Consider the following 26196-nt stretch of genomic DNA (forward strand, 5'->3'; position numbering starts at 1 on the left):
ATGTGCCTGTGGGCTCTTTAGAGGCCATCTTCTATAAGAAATCTCTTCAGTGATTAAAGTGGATCATGAATAACACCACTGTTAGCCACACTGTAGATTTAGAAAAAGTCTCTCATGTGATCCAAAGGGACTTTCCATATGTATTTGGTGGTGATATTTTTATACTTATTTTAAGTATTAAGTCTATATAAAAAAACTTTTGGGAGTGCAACAAATTCTGATGACTACTACATTTTGTCTTTTTCTGTCCTAAGATAGGGTCATATTAGTGAAATTTCAGCAAAGTTTTGGTGAATAAGGCCCATTGTCTATTTGTTTAAATAATGTTTAAAGCACAGCTCAACATGGCAACATTTGCTTGGACCCAATTGCATGGTTTGCTATTGATATGACTGGAATTTGCTGAACAATGATAACTGTGACCACACATTTAGCCATTAAAGGGATAGTTCACCCAAAAATGAAAGTTCTATCACTTATTACTCACCCTCATGTCGTTCCAAACCCATAAGAACTTTGTACATCTTCAGAACACAAATTAAGATATTCTATCTATTCTAGAATCTTACATTGATGAAATCCGAGAGGTTTCTGAAAGCATAGACCGCAACGCAACTGACACGTTCATGACCCAGAAAGGTAGGAAGGACATTGTTAAAATAGCCCATGTCACATCAGTGGTTCAACCATAATGTTACGAAGCTACAAAAATAATTTTTGTGTGCAAAGAAAAGAAAAACAAAATTTTATTCAAAAATTTCGGGGGGAAGGAACCCCTGAGTCAATATGATGTTCAGGGTGCCCGGTAACCATAGTGGCACCCCTGATCGTGAATGCGTGAGAAAGACTGACACAGAAGAGAAGAAATTGTTGACTATAGTATGACTATAGATTTACAGCAAGGCTAAAACTTTTAAGGCAAGACAATCCGAGAAGTCAATCCAAACATATGCTAACTAGAATAAGTTTAGATGTCATGTGTCTGTGCATGATGGATGTGAAGCACATATGAGAAAATAAAACGAGCCGAACAGCGACATCATTCACCAGATAGCTGCCTTTATATCCCGATTCTGTGTCTCACAGTTGCCCTGCCAGTTATAGCCACACACCAGCTCATCTTGTAAGAGGCACCACAGAGTAGGTGACAGTCTGTCAGTGTGTATCCACTCGCACTGTCAGCCTCTCACTGAATCTGTTTTGGCTTGTCGTGCCTTTCATCCAGTCTCTCTCACACCACACTCCGCTACAGCTTTTGTTTTATTTTATTTTCTCTGAAGTCCCTTGTTAGTATTGGGATAGTTAATTGAATTGTGTGGTTTCTTTTCTTACAGCTACAGATTGTTGTACAAGGGTACTTGTGGAGCTAGTTAGCCTAGCAACATAATGCTAAATCCAAACAAAGGCTTACTGAAATTAGTTTACATGTTCAATATGTGTCTGTGTAGGATACATGGGTGGCACATAAAAAGATTATTGGACAGGATAAATGTGGGCATTGCACTCAATTGTACTCGATTGTGGAGGGGTGGGGTTTGTGCTAAATGACTGATCCGGCATACATCATGACAGAAAAGTCTGTTGTTTCACCGAAAGATCCAGTTATGACTTTTTGAATAAAAATTTAAATAAATGAATAAAAAGGAATCATACATGGATGAATTTTTCACAATAAGATATACGTCTGTGTGGTATTTTCTCAAAGACCAGGTAGTGCTAATTTTAAATACAGCAAACAGTAAATATTACATAGCAGCAAATTTGAGATCAGGGATTCAAAGTCCACATACAATTCAGACTGTCATGCACAGAGTAGCCTATATGTATTTTATGCAGGCTATGTAAGATCTAACAGCTGAATTTGCAGAAGTTTGCGAGATTTGTGGCATTAAATATTTATTAGATATTCAAAGACTTGTTTAAGTTGCGTATTTGCTCAATGCAGAGTATTGTAGCATTTTAGAACAAGAAACTAATGAAGATGGAGAATGAGAGCTCATGAGCATCTGCAATCAGAAATTCTCAGCATTGTCAAAATAAAAGTCCCGCTAACTACACTTACCAACCAAACAGAAGAACTTCGAAAAGGCTACAAACTATAACCAATGGTTGACCAATATATTGCCAATGCTGGTATTACTGGACATTTTTATATTATTTATATTATTATTATATTATATTAATATTATCGGTATTTTTGGCAATTATCAGTATTGACCTCTGGTCATATTTATAGCATTCTATTTTTTTCAAATAACTGATGTTGTGATTGGCAGACATTTCTGCCTGTTTTCAATTCTATGAGTTCTATACAGTAAAAAAAAAAAAAAAACGAATTTTCTATTAAACCTATTTTAATTCACCCTATTTTCTTACAAGTGTATTATATTTTGAGTGTATGAATCAGCCATTGGAGACGCATTCGACCCATTTCCCTCTTAGTGAAGCGTCTGAGCTGTTTCAACCACACAATATCAAACCCACGAGTTCTCTGATCCTCCAGAATGACTTTTGTGTTAATCTCTGATGGCACATCCATCATCTACACACACATACTCATAGAGAAAAGAACCCACACTCATTCATACACCTACACATGTACCTTTTTATGTGCCATGCTTCGTGACACACACTCTGCTTAAACCTTCCATTTCTAATGCCTTAAATTTTAGATGCAAATTATTTGTCCAAGAGCTCTCCACTTGCTATTAAAAGCTGATTCAATGTTCCCGACCTAGACTAGGTGGTAGTTGTTTATATGTGTTGAGCAACAGAATTCAGCTGATGTCTGATCACAGCTCTGTGTATGTTGCTTATTCAAAGAATGTAGAATCTGAACTATCTGTAATATTAGTTTTAGAGATGCACCAATATTTATATTTCGGCTGATACCGATAAACCGTTTATTTTCATGCTTTGGATGATATTGCAATTCTATCGAATTTTGTCAAAAAAATAATAAGAAGAAATATCTAAAACATTATACTGTACAGTATTAAAATGGATATTTATTTTGAGATTTGCTAAAGACATTTAACAGTGTTATGAATTTTTGTTAAGGATGAACTTTGAGCACACACAATTAAATAAACAACATTGGGTCGATACCAATTTAAAAAAATAATAATATGAAAAAAATTATTTTCCAATAACTGATATTGGCCAAACTAACAATATCAGTGCTGTCAAAATTAGCGCGTTAACATAAGCAATAAATTTTTCGTTAAAAATACAATTACATGTCTATATTTATATTCATATAATTTATATTATAAATAAATATATTTAATATATAAACATAACATATTTTTCTGAAATATATACATGCATGTGTGTGTATTTATATATACATAATAAATATACACATCACAAATACATATGTTATGTAAACAAAAACTTTTATTTTGGATGCGATTAATCGCGATTAATCATTTGACAGCACTACCTCAAACAAATATTACAAATATACTGTCGTCTTGTTTCTACAATAATTTGAAGATTGAATGTGAAATTATTGCAAAATAAAAGTATATTTAAAAACTTTAATGTTTAATTAATCGCGATACATTTCTAAAAAAAAAAAATTGTGAATAGTTAATTTCTTTTAATTGATTAACAACACTAACAAATATATATACATACCTGATTTAAATAAAACATCTTTAATAAAACACTTTAAAATACTTTTATTTTGACAAAGACCCACACAGTGATCAAAGACCTTCATTGTGATTTTTTTTTTTTTAATTATTTTTCTTTTTAAAAGTTTTTCAAACAACAATAATGTGTTCTCTGTTAAATTTCAGGCAAAAATAACTGTTACATCGTTGTATTTCATTTTTTCGTGATATAAGTGACATAATATTTTGATCATTCCGCTCAGTCTTACCCTAAGCTGATCAGCTTGACTGAAAGTTTGTTTTTCAAAAGTGAACTGACATTAAGACAACATCTTTTATGATTCATTTAGCACTTAATCACTGAGCTAAATGTGCTGTTGTGTTGTGTTTTATGAAGGGACATCATTTTAAGAGGCCCTTTTGGCTTTGTGTGCTGTTAGAGACTCTGAACCAGAGGAAGTGGCGACGGGTTTTGTTGCCTTCCTCGTGGGAGACGTGAAAGGCATGCTGGGAAGGTAATGCACTTTTAATGGCCTGGTGCAGAGCCCTGCAGCTGTGACGGCCCATGTAGCTGCGGCTCTGATTGATTACACGTCTCCCGGGGGCCGGGGAGAGTGACGCAGCAGCTGCAATTCATCGTGCCGTCAGGGCAGCTGGAGAACCAGTCGTGATTCAGCAGAACACCGCACTGGTATCCACACAGTGCTGCTCGTAGGGGAGGTGTTATTATCTAGGCTGCTGATGATTCATTTTTACATGTATTAATTTTTAATCTCAGGACATGGATAGGAACATGGCGCTTTTATTGAATCAGGTCAACAAAGGCACTGAATACTGATGATGCAGAAGAGTATTATGTGGTCATATGTAGTTTTACTAATTGGTTCTCATATCTAATGCTCATCAAACTCCACATCCTTATGACATGGAGACATGATCAGATGTGAATTATGTTATTATGTGGTCATAAGATTATTTTAAGATGTGAATATACACACATTACCATTCAAAAGTTTGACATCAGTAAGATTTTTTAAAGAAATTAATACTTTTATTCAGCAAGGACGCATTCAACTGATCAAAATGGGACAGTAAAGACGTGTAATGTTACAAAGGACTTTTTAATGTGTTTTTAATGAGTTTTTGAACTTTCTGTTTATTAAAGAATCCTGAAAAAATAAAAATAAAAAAATAAAAATTAAGCAGCACAATTGTATTCAATATTGATAATAAGAAGAAATGTTTCTTGAGCACCAAATCACATTAGAATGATTTCTCAAGAATCATGTGAGACTGAAGACTGGAGTTATGACACAGGAATATTACATTTTTAAATAAATCTTAAAAGGAAAAAAAATAAAAAATTTAAATCGTAATATACTGTATTTCCCATTATTGGTTTTTACTCTATTTTTGATCAAATAAATGCAGCCTTAGTGAGCATAAGAGATTTCTTTCAAAATGTTTATATTTATATTGGATGTTTACTCTTTAAAAACACTAAAAATTTCATAAAACTGTTAAATGTAATGTTTTGCAAATTTAAAAAGGAATGTTTTAATAAAAAGTTTTTCATACTTTACATTGTTACAAGGCCTAAATTCACTTGTAGCATTTAAAACGTTTTACATTTATTTAGACAAAAAGTACAATAGAAAATTCAGTCCATGAAAATAATTATCAGCTTATCATATGTACCAGAGTTTTAATATCAGTGCATCTCTAGTTTGGAAACCATTTTTGCATCCTAGTTTAATGGAATTGTCTTCATGGACTGGGGAAAGAGAATATGAAAAGTTCAAGAATTTTGTACTATAGTATGCCTTTTGAAGAATATGATCAATTATTTCAGAAGTATTTTGCCACCTTGTTATTGGTAATATATTCTCTTGCATTAGGGAGGTAATTCAGTCATATCATGACCTTTTCTCATGACGTGAGAGCTAGGATATGACACATGATGACAGTATGAAATGCCAAACATCTGTTTGAATATGTTCTGAGAGGTCACTGCTGGGTTATCAGAGATACTGGAGCGTGTGTGACATTCCCATGCTTGATTGCTGTCATGATGGGCCTCTCAAACACACGGAAACAGGAAACACATGTGCTCAACTTATCAGTGCTGCATGCTAATCACCATCAGAGAAACAATCATCAAAACTACAAACCAAAGGACTAATTCTCCCTCATCAGGCATCTTTTTAACCCTCTTGGGATAGTTTAAACCTTATCCCGAAGTTAGTTTAATTATAACAGAATTTATATGTTGCTCTGTTTGATTATTTATAGCTAGAAGCATTAGCATTTACATACAGTACTTGTGTAAGATAGCCTATGTTCTGGTCTAAACTGGCATATTTAGCCTTCATTCACTTGATTTTAATGATTTTGTTAGGTTTCAAACTATAAATATTTATATAAATATTTTCTTACAGAAAAAAATGTACACCAGCTGCTGTTATCTAATATCCATTATGCCTGTAATGTTGAATTTACATTTTACAGTATTTGCAAACAGTATTTTCAGGAACTCAGATAAAATGCAAATCTGTGAATTGCTCCTGTGTCTTTTCTTAAAGTGCCCCTATTATGGATTTTTGAAATTACCTTTCATGCAGTGTGTAACACAGCTCTAAGTGAATGAAAACATCCTGCAAAATTTTAAATCTGAAAGTGCACCGTGTATAAAATTATTGTCTCTCAAAAGAAAGCGTCGTTTTTAAAACGAATCTCAAGCAGTTCCATGTTGATGTCAACATGATACATTAGCATATTGCTACTTGTTGGTCTTTTCGTGTTGGTCTGAATGAAAATGCAAATTCATTCTTTGCCACTAGGTGCTGCTTTTGGAATGGTAAAAATAGCTGTTTCCCCGGCACTTTAAAGTAGCAACACATGTTGAACAGTCTTATCTTAGAGATACAGGACCTTGTTAGCTTCTGCAGAAGCCCAGAGGAAATGATGTCATGTAATACATGGTGAATGTGAGAGTGGTCCAGGTTTAATTGGATTAATGAGTCCTTGTAAACGAATTAGTGAGTGAGTGCAGTCAATATTCCCAGTCAATCAACTTGACTATAGTGAACAAGATACCATGAGAGACTCGCTCTGACCTCACAGAGAACAAGTACATACTGTAATTGAGTTTGCAAATGCTCTCATGACTTCATGTACTGTGTTGTTCTGTATAATTAACATGAAATCAAACTTGACCCTCTTTATTTTCTCAATTATGTCATTATGCTCGTCACTAGTGCATGTTGTTATTATTAAGAAAAATATATATTTTTCATAATATTTCTTGGAAATATAATAACTTTCTCACCACGGAAACCACTTTTGTGCTGATGTGTAGGCAAGGAAATATAATATTAACTTCCAATTTCAAAGTCTAATTTTCCAGATCCAATTAAATATACAATGATAAGGATGATTTATTTCATTTCCTCCTGGATAATAAGTGAAATCTGTAACGAATGCTATATCGTGTTGTCTTCATTTGACTTCATTTGTAGCAAATTATCTTCATGTTGCCTGTAAAGACCTCATTTATTATCTGGAAAATGTACATTTATGCAAATGCTTAAATCAACGCGACTAAAATTGCATTGAAGGTATACATTTTATCACTCCATGCATTCCCTGGAAAGTGAACATGTGACGTGGGTGTTATTACCACTATGCTCTATTGTTTTTTGTTTATTTTATTTTTTTCAAGGAACATTCAACTTACACGTAGTTATGAAAAACAAAATAAGTTTAGGCAACTGTTTCTTTAAAAATTTCCAGTGAGATCAAAGTTATTAGAAGACTCATGTCACTCAATATACACTACTATTCAAAGTGTTTTTATGTTTTTAAAATGAGTCTCTTATATGCTCACCCTGGTTAGATTTATTTGATGAATTAGTATTACAGTAAAAACAGTAATATTGTGAAACACTGTTATATTATTACAAGAACTGTTTTTCATTTATTTTAATATATTGCAAAATGTATTTTTTTATTTTATTTGATGGAAACACTGAATGTTTAGCAGCCATTACTCCAGTCTTCAGTGTCACATGATCCTTCAGAAATCATTCTAATATGCCGATTTGGTGCTCAAGAAACATTACTTATTATTATCAGTGTTGTGCTGCTTAAAGAAGTAGTTCACTTCCAGAATGAATATTTCCTGATAATTTACTCACCCCCATGTCATCCAAAATGTTTGTCTTTCTTTCTTCAGTCAAAAAGAAATGAAGTTTTTTGAGAAAAACATTCCAGGATTTTTCTCCATGTAGTGGATTTCAATGGTGGCCAATGGGTTGAAGGTCCAAATTGCATTTTAACAGCTTCAACACGATCCCAGCCGAGGAATTAGTGTCTTATCTAATTAAATGATTGGTCATATTCTTAAAAAAGTATATACTTTTAAACCACAAATGCTCGTAAATTGCGTAATCACATTGGAAAAGTCATGCGTGGTTAGTTCTTCGTCTGTGTACTTCGGTTAAAAATCTCATTTTCTCCTCCAACTTCATAATTGTCCGACATCATTGTTTTACCTTTTTTTTTTTTTTTTGTAAAGTGCATTTGAGTTTCTTTGCACGTTTACTTAATTTCTTTTTGACTGAAGACATGAACATCTCGGATGATATGGGGTGAGTAAATTATTAGGAAATTTTCATTCTGGAAGTGAACTTCTACATTTCTACATTTATTTGCAATAGAAATCTTTTGTAACATTATAAATGTCTTCACTGTCACTTTTGATCAACTTAATGTTTCCTTGCTCAAAAAAAAAGTCAAAATTCCTTTAAATAAAATGGCTTGCCAATTGGACATTTTTCATTATTCGCCAAAGCCATTTTTACTAACAAATGACATTTGGTGAGTATAAATTTTAGACATTTTAGTTTACATTATTTGAGTACTGTGGTATATACAAGGTACTTTTTTTTAAAAAAAAGGTATTGTCAGTAAGCCATAGTAAAAGGGAAAATAAATGGCATTCGCATAGTACCGTTTCCTAAAAACAGTAATTACAGTGTTACTTTCTACTTCAATATAAAAGTAGAAATCATGTTTTGAATATAACATCTTTGCTGCCAATACATGGGGTTTCACAAACCTTTATTTAAGCTTCAAAATTGATGAGTTACCCTCAAGCAGATGTGCCAATTTGTCCGCCTCCAGCTTTGGGAGTCTAACTGTGAAATACAGACAAACATAAAGGTAGAAGCGTTCTTATTCCTGTCGGCGGCGGCCTGAGGGGATCCATTGACAGCTTTATTTCACTACACCATCTCAGCCGACCTTGGCTCATCTCAAAGCCCTTGTCCCTCCAGACAGACAATTTAGAGGTGCCGTCTCAAAACTGACCTGGGACGTCGGCAAACCGTCATCATTAACGTAAACCAAACATCGGCTTGGGAAAGGAGGGGCTGTTTTCTCAGTCTGTTGGCTCAAGGGCTCAAAGCACACGTGGCTAATATTTCCACGTCAAGTTTGATTTTCTCTGTATTGTTCTCACAGTTGTCCCTGTGAGGAAGATTTGAATATAATTTTCTGTTAGGGTTGCTATGGTGACTGAAGCAGGGTCTCTGCGTGTGCCAGTTGCCATGCAGTGGTTTGTTAGAAAAATAGTACAAACGCCACTGCATGCCGTCTTAAAATTTACACAGAGCTGCATCTCGGTCCGTTTGCCTCCTGTTTTCAGGATTTACTCGTTTGGCCCACATGTTCATTTCATGGCCTCTCGATTTGTCTTGTGCTTGTAGTTTTTACTCTACTGACCTCATCTCTGTTGTTAAAAAAGGCCTTACATCTCTTGTCCTCCCCGGCGCTGGTGGGCATGACTCACAAATGGACTATCTTCCTACACAAACTCAACCACACAGTTGCATTTACTGGAAAAGCGTGTCGTGAATCACAGATATTCTCACAGGTGCATTGATGACGTTGCAGAGACTACTGAGCACTCACACTAAAGCACAAAAAGCTGTTTGGGTCTATTGATTGAGACGTCATGATCTGTATTGATTGAGAAGTCAGGAAGCTCAGCGCTTGAATTTTTTCGGCTGGCTGTGTTGAACAGTAATGAGATGAACATAATGAGAAACAGGTTTATAACCCCCTCGTCTATTGGACAGGCTGTTATAATAGATAGATAATAATTTGCCCCTGGTTGTGAATTGCATTGAGAAGTGATGCAGTTTGATAGGAGAAATTTACAAAATAATAATAATTGTATGAATGTGCACTTCAAATCTTAAAAGCATATTTAAAAAAAAAATGTACTTGAAGATAATATAATATTAATGAAATAAAATACCACTTACTGTAAATATACTTAAAGTGATTCAAATTTCTTATAAAGTGCACTCTGTAATAATAATCACAAATAATTACATTTTACTTTAAAGTGCTTTTTGAATTACTGTTCTATCTTTTGTCATACTTTAAAGAAGTAAACTTATTATAACACACTGTAGTGTGTTATTCGATGTTACATTTACCATAAATGATTTACCATAAATTTTTTCTGCACATTCGGAAATGCACGTTAACTATATTTCAATAGAAGTAATTATGTTACTTCGCACTTAAGTATATTTTTTAAAAGTATATTATTTTATTTATTTATTTTTTTGGTGACATTATAGCCATCTTTCAAAGTGCTCACAAATATTCACTGGATATTGTTTGCCGGAACTTTTTCACCAATACAATGGTGAATGGAGAATATCTCAAATTTTTCCCGTGGGTACTCAAAGTGCTGGGGCTTTTTTCAGCTTGTCATATAAATTTAGATTTAATATTTGATTAGATTTATTCCTGCAGCCTACAAAATCAGTACTGACAAGTTAAAAAGTATTGATCAAAAGCTATTTAGATGTAGTTTGGTTTCTACTTGAGAAACGGCTCGATTTGATCCGGTGCTTATATGAAAGACAGTCAGCTCTTAATGAAAAGATTATGGAAAGGGATCAATGCTGCTCAGTGTTTCACGGCCAATGTGGTTGTGTTGGCGAGACTTTTAGATTAGCATGTGATTCAGACTTCCCCTCACCCAAGGGGGCTTAAATCTCATTTCACATACTTTATCGACTCAATATGTCTTGTGCGGCGGGATGCGGTTCCATCACAGTACCCCAAGGACAAGATGAGAGAGTGACAATTTTGACACCTTGACAATCACACACAGAAAAGCACACACACATTCATAGACACTTATCTCTTGAGAGAAATGTGTCCGTGTCCATTTGCATTTAGCAGTGTGACAGTTTCCTGAGACTTTGAAAGTGTTGGCTCATGTCAAATGCCTGAACACAGGGGAATAACACTGGAATTTTAATGACAGGTCATGTAAATTTCAGCCAGTGTGATTTATTATTTTCAGAGCTAAACCATTTATATATTAAAACTAAAGTGTTTAATTTTCATTTTGGTGTTCAGAAATGGACTTTTATTGGTTGGGAAAACAGACAATCAACAGATATGGCCGAGCTAATGTTGCTGTGTTGAGCTGCCTGGTTTCCTCACATGTAAAAATCATGACCCTATTTAATTAAAAATAGCCAAGTTCATTATGTTATTAAAGTTCATTAAAAGTTCAGGAATGTAATAGCATGATAATCAGATTATGATTAACCTCCGACTATCCTTTGTCCTGTAGAGAACCATGAGCACTGTGGAGGAGGAGCCGGACCACATGATACCATGAAGAGAAGCCTGCAGGTCCTGCCCCACCAGCTGCTGAGTAAGGCTCACGTTAATAAAGCCTTTTAATACTTATAAGCCATTTATAGTGTTATTTAAAGCTCTGTTTTGTCATGGTGGTTGACAGAGGACCCTACGACCCTACTGTCCCATGTGATAATAATATAATTACAAAATATTTTAGGGCTGTAAAAGTTAGCATGTTAACCAGTTTTATTTTAGTATCATTGATTTACTATTAGAATAATTATGTTTTTTTTATTTATTTTTTTTACTTTTGATTATTTTGTGATGTATTTTTGTCAATTTTATTTATTTTTTAATTTTTTTATGTATGTATAGTTTTTATTTATTTTTATTAATTAGCTTTAGTTTTAGTTATTTTAGTACTTTAAGTTAAACTAAACAAAAGTTAACATTTTCACGTAAAAAAAAATGTGTTTACAGTTTTAGTTTTAGTTGCAATATTATTGTGACATTCTGCATTCTAAAGACTCACATTTATTGTGGAAACAAAAAGATATAACATTACTACTTTTTCTTACACCGTATTAAAAAAGCATTAGTTATTAGTTTCTGTGGGTCAGTCAGCATGAATGGTTAAGTTGATTAACCAAGACAATCTTGCTAATTAAACCAGTTTAAAACCCTTGTTGGGACACAAGTACACCTTCTGCCCATCCCAGCTATGCTGGCTTGGTCTTTTATTTTGGCTCTTTACTCAGAACACTTGCAGAATATTAGTATTGGCGACACACGCTTGATATCAGTCTGGCTGAGATCCAACATTAAAGTGTGAAATGTATCAGGAACATGAGGTCGGATGGAGAAGGCTTCCTCCATTGTAGAACAACTTAAAAAAGAGATTTCATCACAGCAAATTCTGTTAGATGTCATGCTCAGAAAAATCCAACACGAGCGTTAACAAAACCTCAGTCAAAAAGTTTCAGTGAAATATACTTTTCAGGCTCAGGTATATTTTAGCCATTCGTTCAAACTGGTGTCAATGGAGAAAAAATATGTCTGGGAAAAAAATAGTATTTTCAGTGCTTGGAAGGATTCAGGTCATTTTTCTATGTGAATGTTCAGAGAGTTTCCCAGCTGAGCCGTGTGTGACCTGAGGCTGTAAGGACACTGTGGTTCTGGTGTCTCTGTAGGTGGCTTTAAAATACTGTATGTGAAGTGTTTAGTAATCATAAGAATTCATATGTAAATTGTAAATACCTGTACATACATTATCGTACATTTGCAAAGGCACCGAAATATGCATTGACAGCATCTAAAACATAAGCCTGTTGGATATGAACAATTTTATATATATACAAATGTTTATGAATCCTTTTAGGTCTATAGAACAATAGTACTGAATATATTAGGTTAATTGAATATTTTCAAAGCCATCAAGTTTTTAATATATTTACCTAACTTGACATATTTGATCTAATTTAATGTGCAGTATTCAACAGTTTTTTTTTTGTTTTTTTGTTTTTTAAAGAAATTAATACTTTTATTCAGCAAGGATGCATTAAATTACAATAAAGACATTTACAATGTTACAAAAGATGTCTATTTCAAAAAAATGCTGTTCTTTTGAACAAAGTATCAAGAAAAATGCAGCACAACTGTTTTCAACATCATGAATTATTAAATGTTTCTTGAGCACAGCATATTAGAATGATTTATGAAGAATCATGTGATACTGAAGACTGGAGTAATTTTTAGGAAAATTCAGCTTTTCTGTCACAGGAATAAATTACATTTGAAAATATATTAAAATCGAAAACAGTTCTTTTAAATAGTAATATTTAGAAGTATGTATATATTAATATATGTTAAGATGTTTGTTTTAAAGCTGTTAATACGTAAATATACATACACGTTTCAGCATAAATGTACAAATGTTACATATGCATATGTACAAAAACTAATTGGATCAGGCTGGAATGCCAAAGTTTTACTGGTAGGTTGATAATAGTTTGTAAATTTAAACATTCTTCTGAATTTTGTTGTGCAATTAGCTTGGCTGCTACCCCAAAATATCCTAATTAAATGCAATTTGCACTCTGTTAACCTTCTGGCTTGGCCTGAGGTTAAGTGCTTTGCTTGAGGGCACAGTGCATGATAGTTCAAAGATCAGCATGTGTGGGGTTTACATATGCAGTTTTAGTTACAAGCTACTTTAACCCCTTTTACACATTGCATTTAAGTTAGCAGTTTCCTACTAAAGCAACTTGCCGCAGAATTTAATAAGGACCTTGCCAAATCTGCCAATTAGGGGATGTCCACTTGCTTTCGGCCACAAAGTGTGCTAGTTATGTAACAAGAGCAGTACATGAGTCATAGTTAGTTTTGGAACTAAATACTAGTACTGATAACAAGAGCAATTTTCTTTGTTTCACTGTCAGTTTGTTTGTGTCTTTCGTGTCTATCTGTTCATCAGCTTATCTGTAGGAATGGCACCATTTGTTTAAAGTAAACTGAATTTAGCTGATGGCTTTCTCATGCAGTTATGGCGTGATTTCTGTTCTCCCTGAAGTGCAGATGGCATTGTGAGGCTATTTGAATAAAATGGCTTTTGCCAAATAACATCCTAAATTGGAATTCAAAAGGAATGCTTCTTCAAGAGTCCCAAAGGCAGAATGTTTCACTGAAACGGCTATTATTTCATTGTCACAACTATTTTGAGCAGCCGTAGCCCAGTGACATTACTTATGTGCTAAGAATTTCCTGTTTAAAGTGTTTACTTCCTGTGCAGCCAAAGTAATTTGTTAGTGCCCTGGTAAATGACAGACTTGATGTATTCAGTAAACAAATTGATTCCTTTAGTGCCAAGTGCATCTCGCTCGTCCACCCTCCTGATTGGATAAACATCTGAAAGTTCAGAGACATTACAGAGTACCAACGCAACCTAAATCACACAAACAGGAAGCCATTATCAGAGGGTGTTATGGTTCCCGCCTTATCTATGAGCTCACATCTGCACCACCCTGCCCCTCCCTCAACACAGGAAGTGCCCAAAGCAGCCCACACTCCTCTGGGGGTAACGATCCCTAACTTTAAAGACCGCGGCTCCCAAAGAGACACCAGTGGAATTTATTCATTGGTTAGATTCATTGTTTTGGTTTTGTTCACATTTATAGCTTAAAATAATCTTTTGTGTGACTGTCAAAGAGAGATTTTATTTAGCGTCTCACACTGTTAGCATGTCAACAGCTATAATTTGAAAAACAGAGGAGACTTTGGCAGATTTTTTTCTTAGTCAGAGAGATTTTGTAGTTTTAGATCATTTTGTCTCTGTTTAAACCTGGTATTCCAGTTAAACCTGATTGGATCACAAGTGGTCAACAGAGACAGATCGCCATTTACAGTACATCTGGTATTTACATGCATCTCAAATGTGTTCTTTCAATATATCAGCTTAGTACAGATTCTAATATTATAATATCAAAACCTCATTAAAAGGCTACAATTCTGGGGAGATTTTTTTTAAAACATCTTTTATCTGTCACGTGGTCATGGTTGTAGTAAAGGCGCAGGACGAAGGAGTAAACGTAGAGAGACTTTAATGAACATCAACACACTTAGACCATTCTAAATAACATTAAACCGAGACAAAGGAAACCAGGAGAACACAGGGCTTAAATGGAGTGGAGACACAAGGCATAATGAAACATAACAGGTGAACAGAATGAACGATGATTAACTAATGAGAACAGGAACTAAACGGGAACATACATTTGACAGTACTCCCCCCCAGTAGTTCCACCAGGGAGCGGGGGTGGGAGACAAGGAGGGCCTCCAGGGCGGATAAGGCAGTTCGTGGGGCCATGGAAGGAGCAGCCTCCTCATGGATATATAACCCCCCCCCAAAAAAATTGTCTTAGGGAAAATTAGGTCTTTAAATGCCTGGAGAGAGTCTGGAGGGAGCTCTGTAGGAGTGGGCACTTGAAGGCGCTCTGGAGGAGCGGAGCTGGCTGGGACCAGCCAAGACGAAGGAGGGCTGGACGGAAATCGAGACTCAGGAGATGAAGGAGAACGGGGGTCTCTGTTGAGCTCTGTGACCCAAGAACATCCTGGAGCGGACTCAGGGGCTGGAGCCGACACTGGAGCGGACTCAGGGGAGCATTCTGGGCTCCAAGACATCCCATCATACTCCACAAGTAATCCCAGAGGCACAGCGGTCATGACAGGATGGGCGGTCGGTGGGCCGAAGAGCGGGGACACCGGCGGGCCCCACGATGGAGCGGTTGGTGGGCTTGACTTGGGATCGGCCGGCGGACTTGACAGCGGGCTGGTTCTGGGTTGGGGCCGGACACTCTCTAGACACCGGAGGATACCTTCCCTCCAGCTCAGTCCCTTGGTGTCTGGGAGGTCCACGGGGCGATAGTAATTGGCCCCGATCCAGAACAGTGAGTTGATGGTGGCATTGTCCAACGCTGTCATAGCCGCGAGCCCGCAGAGTTCCCGGGCGAACTCGATGAAAGGGAGATCTCTGTGGGCTAGGGCGATGAAGTGAGCGGCTACATCCATGCCGCGGGGAGAAACAGAAAAGCCGCCCCCAAAAAATTTTAAAACCGGGAAACAATACACGGGGAGAAAGAGCGCCGCTCACTCATTTTTTTGGGTCTCGGAATCTGTCACGCAATCGTGGTTGTAGTAAAGGATTACACTTTATTTTAAGGTGTCCTTGTTACACATGTAACATGTACTTCCTGTTATAATAACAATACATTATGCATAATTACATGCAAGTAACCCTAATCCTAACCCTAACCTTATAATATTACTCATTACTTAAATGTAAAATGCACTGTAACAAGGACACCTTAAAATAAACCCTAACGCATAAAGGTATTTATGAAAAAATAATGCATGTTATTTGTTAGAGTACTTTAAAAATCACTACCGTTCACAAAATGAATGTTTTGAAGTCTCTGATGCTCACCAAGGCTGCAATTATTTAATCAAAAATACAGTAAAAATTATATTCTGAAAAATTATTGTTATTCTTTAATATATTTTCAAATGTAACTTATTCCTGTAATGGCTAAGTTGAATTTCCCTCAGCCATTACAGCCTTCACTGTTTCATGATCCAGAAATCATTCTAATATTTTGATTTGGTGCTCAGGAAGCTTTTCAGTGTTGAAAACTGTTGTGTTGCTTGTGATTTATTTTTGGAATTCTTTGATAAATATAAAGTTCAGAAGAACCTCATTTATTTGAAATCGAAATCCTTTGTAGCATTATAAATGTCTTTACTGTATTTTTTGAAAATCTATTTAATGCCTCCTTGCTGAATAAACTTTTTTTTTTGTATTGTATTTAAGTTGCAGAATCTTTTGTTTACTCTTCCCTTATACGGATGTCAACGGCAGGTGTAAACTTGTCTCAGAAGGTTTCTGCATCTTATGTAATAGCTTGTTAGACTTTTGTCTCAAGGCTAAAGGCGTAGCCCACTGCAGAATACTAATTTTAGCTGGTGTCCCGGACCAATTAATGTGACAGAGATTAAACACCATTTATGGAAGACTGAGGGGTCAAGGGAGCATTTAAAGGTTCATTACCAAAAGAACAGTGTTTACATCTGTTCTTTTGGGAAACCGCCAGACCTGCCAGTTATTGAGTATCTCAGCAAAGCACTGTGCTAATCAATGCTTTGGCTAAACACCCAAAATTGCCCATTTCCCTGCACTTTCCTTCTGCATTTTCTGCTTGACTCACCGTGTTTTATCACCGTGAACCAGTGTTTAGTATGTGGTTCTCGCTAGGGAAGCTTGTTCAATTTTCCACTGGGTGCTCCTCATGTAGAGTGGACATGTCTCTGCTCTGCTGCAAGTGTGTACCCAGCAAAGCATTAATGCTGATGTCTGCTATTGCATCCTATTTTCGGATGTTCTTTAGATTGGAATGGGCCTTGTGTGCAGTAGTGAACTGGAACTCATTTAAAGCTTCTGCCACACATGCAGATTTCTGTTCTTCTCTGTACTGCAGAGCGTCACATGGCTGTTTAAAGCACCATAAAAGATTAGATGGTCAAAACCAGCAAGGATAGAGTGTTTTTGTAGGATTGATTACTTTTGCCATCCTGACAGACATCCACAAATCTGTGCTCCACCAAGAGACATCCTGGTTTGATTTATTAGGACTTTTTGGATGCTTAGTTTTTTGTTTTTAGATTTTTAATTTTTTTTATCCTTTATTTCAATAGCATAGTTGGTAGACAGGAAGCCAAGTGGGAAAGAGAGGGGGCAGGATCGGGAAAGGTCCACAAGCCGGGACTCAAACTCAGGACGCCTGAAGCACAACAGTGCTATATGTCGGCACGCTGCCCACAAGGCTATCGGCGCTGACTTGAATGCTTAGTTGAGAAAAGATTTATATCAAATACACTAAAACACAAATTTATAATATTTAATATACTTTTACAGAGTATTTTAACCTTACAGAGGTTAACTGATGTGGAGGATTGATGGATAATATTATATATGTTACATGTTTCCTATTTTGTTGGGACTTTTATGTTGAAATTCCTGTTTCTTAGTTTCCTGTATTAGTTTTGTGGTCATTTGTAGTTTTATGATTGTTTCCCCATGATTATCTTCCAAGGTGTTTTCTTGTTTCTTTATTAACCTGGCCTAGTAACTAATAAAGGTCAACATGTAACAATATAAATGTATACAAATATACTTTATACAAAGATTCAAAATGAGAGACAAAAAAAAAAACTATACAAAAAAATCACATTCTTTTCAGTCCTGCCAGTGTTGTAAAGTAATGACCCAATACGATTGATAATATCCCTATTATAAATAAAAACAAATTGAGAGATGATTTGCAGAATGTTCAGGCTGTCTTGAATGTCATAAATGTACAAAGTAGTTCATATGAGTTGTGTAAAATAAATGTTGTGCACTATAATGCAAGTCATACATTAGCTTTGTGTCATTTGCACATGTTAAAACTTGGTGCATTGGAATGGGATCAGCTACGAAACTATAGCATCTTCTCCAATTTGTTTCACTTGTGGCAGTCAACACTATTGCAGCCTCAAACTGCAGATGCCATCTTGGCTCGTTGTCTCCGGAGGTGAGGTTATGTGTAATATTGAATGATGGATGGGAAGATAAGCTGTAAACCCATGCAATCTGTCGAGGCCATTTGAGATCTCAGTATCTGCAGCTCTAATGTGAGAGACTTGCAGACAGTTCAAGGATCACAGTGGGCAGGATGGATCTTTCCATGTGATTTATTAATGTCACAGCTATGTAGGACTTTAGGAAAGTCACAGGCTGCTTAAACATTCCAAAGACTTTTCATTTAGAATGTTTACCGCTTAAATTCCACTTCCACCATAAATTTCTCAATGAGCTAATGAATAGAGGTCGGCTTCATCATAAATCATAAAGTAATTTAAGAGTGATAATACATCCTAATACCTAGCAACCCCTACACCTTTTCCCCAATCCTGCACACACATACTTTTAACCTTGCTCAGCTTTGAATAGCTTAAAGGGTTAATTATCACTAAAATAATATATGTATATATCAAAAATATACTCACTGAAAATATTATGCTCTGCTGAAGAACTTAAATCTTTGACATATGTGCATATTTAAAGGAATAGTTCACCCAAAAATGAAAATTCTGTCATTATACTCACCCTCATGTCGTTCCAAACCCGTAAGACCTTTGTTCATATTAAGATTAAGAATTTTTATGAAATCCAAGAGCTTTCTGACCCTCCATCGACAGCAATGTAGCTGAAATGTTCCCAGGCCCTGAAACGTAGTAAGGACATCGTTAAAATAGTCTATGTGACGTTAGTTGTTAAACCATAATTTTACAAAGTTACGAGAATACTTTTGTGTGCAAAGAAAATAAAAATAACGACTTTATTCAGCATTTATATTCAACACACACACACACATATATATATATATATATATATACTGTGTGTGTGTGTGTGTGTGTGTGTGTGTGTGTGTGTGTGTGTGTATATACAGGTGCTGGTCATATAATTAGAATATCATCAAAAAGTTGATTTATTTCACTAATTCCATTCAAAAAGTGAAACTTGTATATTATATTCATTGATTACACACAGACTGATATATTTCAAATGTTTATTTCTTTTCATTTTGATGATTAGAGCTTACAGCTCATGAAAGTCAAAAATCAGTATCTCAAAATATTAGAATATTACTTAAGACCAATACAAAGAAAGGATTTTTAGAAATCTTGGCCAACTGAAAAGTATGAAAATGAAAAGTATGAGCATGTACAGCACTCAATACTTAGTTTGGGCTCCTTTTGCCTGAATTACTGCAGCAATGCGGCGTGGCATGGAGTCGATCAGTCTGTGGCACTGCTCAGGTGTTATGAGAGCCCAGGTTGCTCTGATAGTGGCCTTCAGCTCTTCTGCATTGTTGGGTCTGGTGTCTCTCATCTTCCTCTTGACAATACCCCATAGATTCTCTATGGGGTTCAGGTCAGGCGAGTTTGCTGGCCAATCAAGCACAGTAACACTATGGTCATTGAACCAGCTTTTGGTACCTTTGGCAGTGTGGGCAGGTGCCAAGTCCTGCTGGAAAATGAAATCAGCATCTCCATAAAGCTTGTCAACAGAAGGAAGCATGAAGTGCTCTAAAATTTCCTGGTAGATGGCTGCGTTGACTGTGGACATCAGAAAACACAGTGGACCAACACCAGCAGATGACATGGCAGCCCAAATCATCACAGACTGTGGAAACTTCACACTGGACTTCAAGCAACATGGATTCTGTGCCTCTCCACTCTTCCTTCAGACTCTGGGACCTTGATTTCCAAATGAAATGTAAAATTTACTTTCATCTGAAAAGAGGACTTTGGACCACTGAGCAACAGTCCAGTTATTTTTCTCCACAGCCCAGTTAAGATGCTTCTGACGTTGTCTCTGGTTCAGAAGTGGCTTGGTAGCCCTTTTCCTGAAGACGTCTGAGCGTGGTGACTCTTGATGCACTGACTCCAGCTTCAGTTCTCTCCTTGTGAAGCTCTCACAAAGTTTGAATCGGCTTTGGTTGACTGTATTCTCAAGCTTGCGGTCATCCCTGTTGCTTGTGCACCTTTTCCTACCCAAATTCTTCCTTCCTGTCAACTTTGCATTTAATATGCTTTGATACAGCACTCTGTAAACAGCCACACCTTTCAGTAATGACCTTCTGTGACTTACCCTCTTTGTGGAGGGTGTCAATGTTCGTCTTCTGGATCATTGCCAAGTCAGCAGTCTTCCCCATTATTGTGGTTTCAAAGAACAAGAGATACCCAGAATTTATACTGTAGGGATGGTCATTTATTCAAACTCAAATGTAAATATTCTAATATTTTGAGATACTGATTTTTGACTTGCATGAGCTGTAAGCTCTAATCATCGAAATTAAAAGAAATAAACATTTGAAATATATTAGTCTGTGTGTAATGAATGAATATAATATACAAGTTTCACTTTTTGAATGGAATTAGTGAAATAAATCAACTTTTTGATGATATTCTAATTATATGACCAGCACCTGTGTGTATATATATATTTTTTTTTTCTCCACTTTATAAAAAGTTCCAAAATATGAAAGAACCCAAACAAAAACTGATGTACTTCTGTGTCAGAGAAAAACTCCACCAGCCATCCATCTCTGAATGTTATGTTTTAAATCAGCAGATGGCAGCGCATGTAATTTTGTAATGAAAGTCATTTTTTTAGCACCGAAACAGAGGAAGCAATTATTGCAAGGTTAATCATTCCATGTGCAAGCCCTAGCTTGTCAAACTAATTTATCTGCTGCAGAATAACAAAGAACTTCTGCATATGCCTTTTCCATTCTTTGTTTATTCATGTTCTCAGTCTTCTTATACAGTCCTTGTGTCCCTGTCCCTCATCTTCACACCTCTCCATCTTTCTCTACAGCACCATTCTCTCCTTTACGTAATGAATGTTCATTAAAGTGTTCACTTTTTTGCTGGACTCTCTATCACTGTGGGTTTTCAAATTGCTTTCATTGCAAACACCTCCTGTTTCTATGTGAAGGAGGAGGTCAGACCTTTTCATCTGCATTATAGACCTGGTTAGACTCCATCAACATGAGAGATGCTGCTCCAGCTAATTACACCCCTCTGACCCAGACATTGCATGTACACACACACACACACACACATATATACTATAGACGCTGTATGTGACATTGATCAGTACTCACACTCACACATGTTGAGTTTTCATGTTTTATGGGCACATTCCATAGGCCTGTATCCTCTTACCCTAACCCTACCCTAAACCTACCCATAACACAAAACATGGCATCTTGCATTTTTAAATTTTCAAAAACTATCATTCTGAACTATTAATATTGACAAAGCTTAGCTTTAAATAGCTTAAAGAGTTGATTATCTCAAAATATATCTATAAATAATCATTCTGTATTATTTAATATTTAGCATAGCTAGGCTATGATTTATAAGCTAAATGGGGACATTGCATAGACTCCTATTGTTTTTATATACAAATAGTTATAGATTGTATAAACTAATCCTAACCCACACCCTAACCCTACCCCTCACAGAAAACTTTCTGCATTTTTACAATTTAAAAATGTACTTTTATACGAGTTTTACAAATGAGAACATCCCTAAAGGGAGGTTTTTGGAGATTTTGTCAGGTTTAGCTCACTTTTCGGTACAAATTTGTCCCCAAAATATGGTTAAGCAGGTACAGACACACACACACACACATGTAATTTATGATAAAATTTATAATAAAAAATCATTTTTGCAATAAATATTGAAATGGTTTATGAACATTTGAGTGTTTGTTCAGATTATTATAGTTTTCTAAATATATATATGGATTTTTATTTTATGATGACTTTTTATAGTTTAAGATTGAAAGTCTAGGACAAGGTTAAAAAAATAACATATTTACAATATTCAAATGTTTGGGGTCTGTAAATTTTTTTAATAAATCAATACTGTACTTCTGAACTGTATATCATGAAAAAAGCAGCACAGCCATTTTCAACATTGATAAGAAATGTGTCTTAACAAATCAGCACATTATAATGATTTTTGCAGGATCAGGTGAAACTAAAGACCGGAGTAATGGCAATAGTTAATATCTGTTAGTTGGAATAAAAATCAACCTCTGAGACATTAGAAGTGCCTGTAGTTGAAGTAACACCCACATGCCCCTCATGGTCCAGTGCTCATCTTGCAAAGTATCCATTGTGTGTTTTCACCCAGTGCTGTGATGTATTATGTGCTGTCCTCCTCTGCCTTCCCCTCACTATTACACTGTGAGTCACAGGAGTGTGAGTGTGTGTTTGTGTGCTAGCATAAATGTCACTAGAGAGTGAGTCATTCATTGATAGATTGGAGGTAACCTTGGTAAGGCCAGTGTTTTTAAAAGCAAAAAAAAAAAAAAAAACAGTAGTGTGACACATTCTTTGTCTTTCTTTCTCACTTCCATTCATACACACATACAACCACACACATACTGTACGTCACTCGTGGATTAACGTGATTTACTCAAGTTGGACATGTTCCTGGATCATCCTTTTTTGGTTTTCTACTTAACAATAGTCCTAATCTAAGACTCAGACAGAACACCCACAGACCGCCCACAGTCTGTTCACTGAAGGTCTGATGTATATTGCCAACAAAAAATGCAAGAACTGCCTGAAGTAGTCATGTACAATCTGACTGGATTCCGTTATGCCATTTATGGGAGTCGGTGTACTTCAAAAGACTGCCTTAGTAGTAGGCTACCAAATCTTTGAAGGTACAGAGCAGAAATTAATATTTAGAATTATGTGAGTCAAATGATCTGTAATTATTACTTTTGGATAGATAGAAATTCTGTTTAATCCTGTGAAATACAGGCTAGTATGCTAGTAGCCTATGCGATTCGATGTTGCTGAAATAGAAAGAATAGCATTGTATTATGATATATGCTATGCTAGAATGATATTCCATATGGCAGAAATAGTAAGAGTAGCATGCTAGTATGCAACATTGTATTCATGATGTTATTCCATAGTATACACAGAAATAGTAAAAGTAGCATGCTAATATGCTACACAGGCCTATGCTATATTCTACTAAAAACATATGCTGGTTAGGTATGTTTTGAAGCATGGCAGCTGGTTTGAGCTGGTTTAAACTAGTCCTTAGTTGGTCATGAGCTGGTTTAAGCTGGAACTAGTTGCTTAGGACCAGCATATGACTAGCTTAAACAAGCTGCCATGCTTCAAAACGATCCTTACCAGCATATGCTGTTTTATCAACAGGGTAGTCATCATCTGAATAATTAATTAATTAGCATAGTACAAAACCAGAGGGAGACATTAAAATACCAAGACACCAAAAACTCAATACAAATTACTAAGGGATTTTTCTGATGCTAAGACTTAGAAGCCATTTCCACACTTTTAATATTTTTGATTTGATAAATTATAAAACATGACTGTGCTAATAGGACCAGCAGTGTGTTTACATTGGACCAGGGAGTTCATGTTCAGACGATTTCAGTGGCTGTGTGAACCTTCAGATCCATGGATTGTTAAACGCTCTGGGAGTCTGTTGAGGATGTGTGCTGAGGGGAGAGAGCTAAGAGCTTGTGTCTGATCTAAACGCGCCACTTTGTTGTGAAATAAGCAATGATTCATGTTTTATTTACAGGGTGGTGTTTTATTAATGCTGTGTTGGATTGGTAAAGCTGGATGTTATATGGAATTCCTTTTGATACCAAAAAAAAAAAAAAAAAACAGGACACGGCATATACTGTCAACGCTTATGGACTGCGGTAGTGAACTTTGAAATCAGCATGGTCATATTGTCATCATAGCCTGTCATTTCTAGCATGGGCATACTCGTGTTTGATATGGTAATCTGGAATTAGCATTAGCACTTGAATTAAACCCAACATGGGCAACTTTTCCCTGCTGAAAAAAACAATAGAACCCTGCCCAAAACACAATATAAAATAATAAAAAAGTAATGGTTTTAATGGTTATAATGGGAATTGTATTGGTTTTAATGGAAACTATAATGGTGTCTACTGGTATGTGATGGATTCTATTGGTGGGATGTTAAATCCTATTGGAAAAATGCCCAAAACAGACTACAAAAAGGTAATTTGTAATGGTTTTACTGGAAAAAGCTAATGGTTTATAATGGTATTTTAATGGAAACCATTGGAATTTCTGTGATGGTTTCTATTGGGCTTCTATTGTTTTTTTTTTTAGCAGGGTTGATAGGTAGGAAACTTATCATTCACTAAACATTTACTCAAAAAAATGTGCTGTCTTCTTGTTGAACAATGCAGCAGGGAAATTGTAGAAGTGAAGTTTGTTTCAATTGTTAAACCCATTGTATAGCCTTTTGCTCATATTAGTATATGCTGAGTTTTCATTTTGCTAGTTAGCATTGTCAAGTAAGCCCCTGCTGAAAGGTGCTTTACACCTTGTGTGTGATATACTGTATATAGTATTAATTGTATTAATATTACTAATAGTAGTAGCAGTATAGTAATGACAATTAATTAATTTCACTACTGACAGATTTTTTAAAGGAGTGGTTGATTGTGATTTCACGTTTTTAACTTTAGTTAGTGTGTAATGTTACTGTTTGAGTATAAACAATATCTGCAAAGTTCCGACACTGAAAGTTCAATGCAAACGGAGATATTGGCTTTTAAAATTATGGCAGTTTAATGCCTACAAAAGCGACTCGTAGGAACTACAACAAGCTACTTCCCGGGTTTGTGACATCACAAACCCAGAAATTTACATAAACTCTGTCCCCGGGAAGATGCAACAAAGGGGGCAAGGCCATGTTGCGCTGCTTTTGAGAAGAGGAGGAGTTATTGCCATGCCGTCAAAACTAGGGGTGCACGAAAAAATCTATTCATATATGAATCGTGATTCTTCTAATTATTCTAATGGATTCACAAGTTTCAAAATCAATGTTCTAAAGCAGCGGTTCTTAATCATGTTCCTCGCGTCCCCTGCTCTGCATCTCTCTCTCTCTCTCTCTCTCTCACCTGATTCAGATCATCAACTCGTCACAGCTCCATCAATTAACTGTTCCAATAATACACTTTATGTGAATAGACAGACAGATATTTTTCACATAGCTAGGAGAAGCGTTAAACATGGACGTGCACACGGTTGCCGTGGTAGCGCGCAGTAATTGCTGGCAAACACTTCTTACTGTTACAAAGTAAACAATTACTTTACAAAAATGCAACAACGCAATCATTTATTCTGCTGTATTACAGCCTTAATCAGGATAAAACTGTATATTAGATCGTTCATTGGAGAAGGGACAGAGCGGTGTAGAATAAAGGTAAATTATGTGAAAAATTATGTTTTTTTTTTGTTTTTGTTTTTTAACTAAGCATTGACACATGTTAGACTGTACCCCATAAACACAATCAAGCCTAGAAAACAAACAAACAGTCAAACACCCTTTTAAAGCACTGTTTGTCAGTTATTTACTTATTAACATATCAGTTTCAAAATAATTCTTCCAGTAGAATGACTTCTAATAAGGCTTTAACAATGGCATCCCATGCTCCCCCCCCAAATGTCTGTTCTGGAAGTATGTAAGTTTGATGAGTGGGTATGAAATTTTGTGAAAAGGGCTGTAAAAAGAGCAAAAAGTTGCTTTACGGCAGCAACAAATGCACAGCTGTGCACTGTAAATGTACAGCAGTTGATCTCATTTAAATTCATATTACTAGATAAAACAGACGCTTTGAAAGGTTCAGTGCATAAAGCATGAAACACATTTCACATAATCATTGTCACATTTTGAACACCTGCAACAATGATAATTG

At 35.8% G+C, this 26196-nt stretch overlaps 1 protein-coding gene across 6 annotated transcripts in view; it reads left to right on the forward strand.

Annotated features, from left to right (window-relative positions):
- The window catches only part of tmem108 (transmembrane protein 108), a 62848-nt gene that overhangs the window by 31391 nt on the left and 5261 nt on the right, over positions 1-26196 (forward strand). For 5 of the 6 annotated variants that reach the window (XM_058765700.1, XM_058765703.1, XM_058765702.1 and 2 more), the window contains one exon: positions 11287-11370. In XM_058765700.1, coding sequence (XP_058621683.1) covers positions 11331-11370 — 40 coding nt within the window. In that variant the 5' untranslated portion in view covers positions 11287-11330. Of the gene's footprint in view, positions 1-122; positions 640-11286; positions 11371-26196 lie in introns of those variants that run through there. The other variant, XM_058765699.1, reaches the window with a different exon arrangement.

This window comes from Onychostoma macrolepis, chromosome 24 (assembly GCF_012432095.1).
Source record: "Onychostoma macrolepis isolate SWU-2019 chromosome 24, ASM1243209v1, whole genome shotgun sequence".
Taxonomy (NCBI): Eukaryota; Metazoa; Chordata; class Actinopteri; order Cypriniformes; family Cyprinidae; genus Onychostoma; species Onychostoma macrolepis.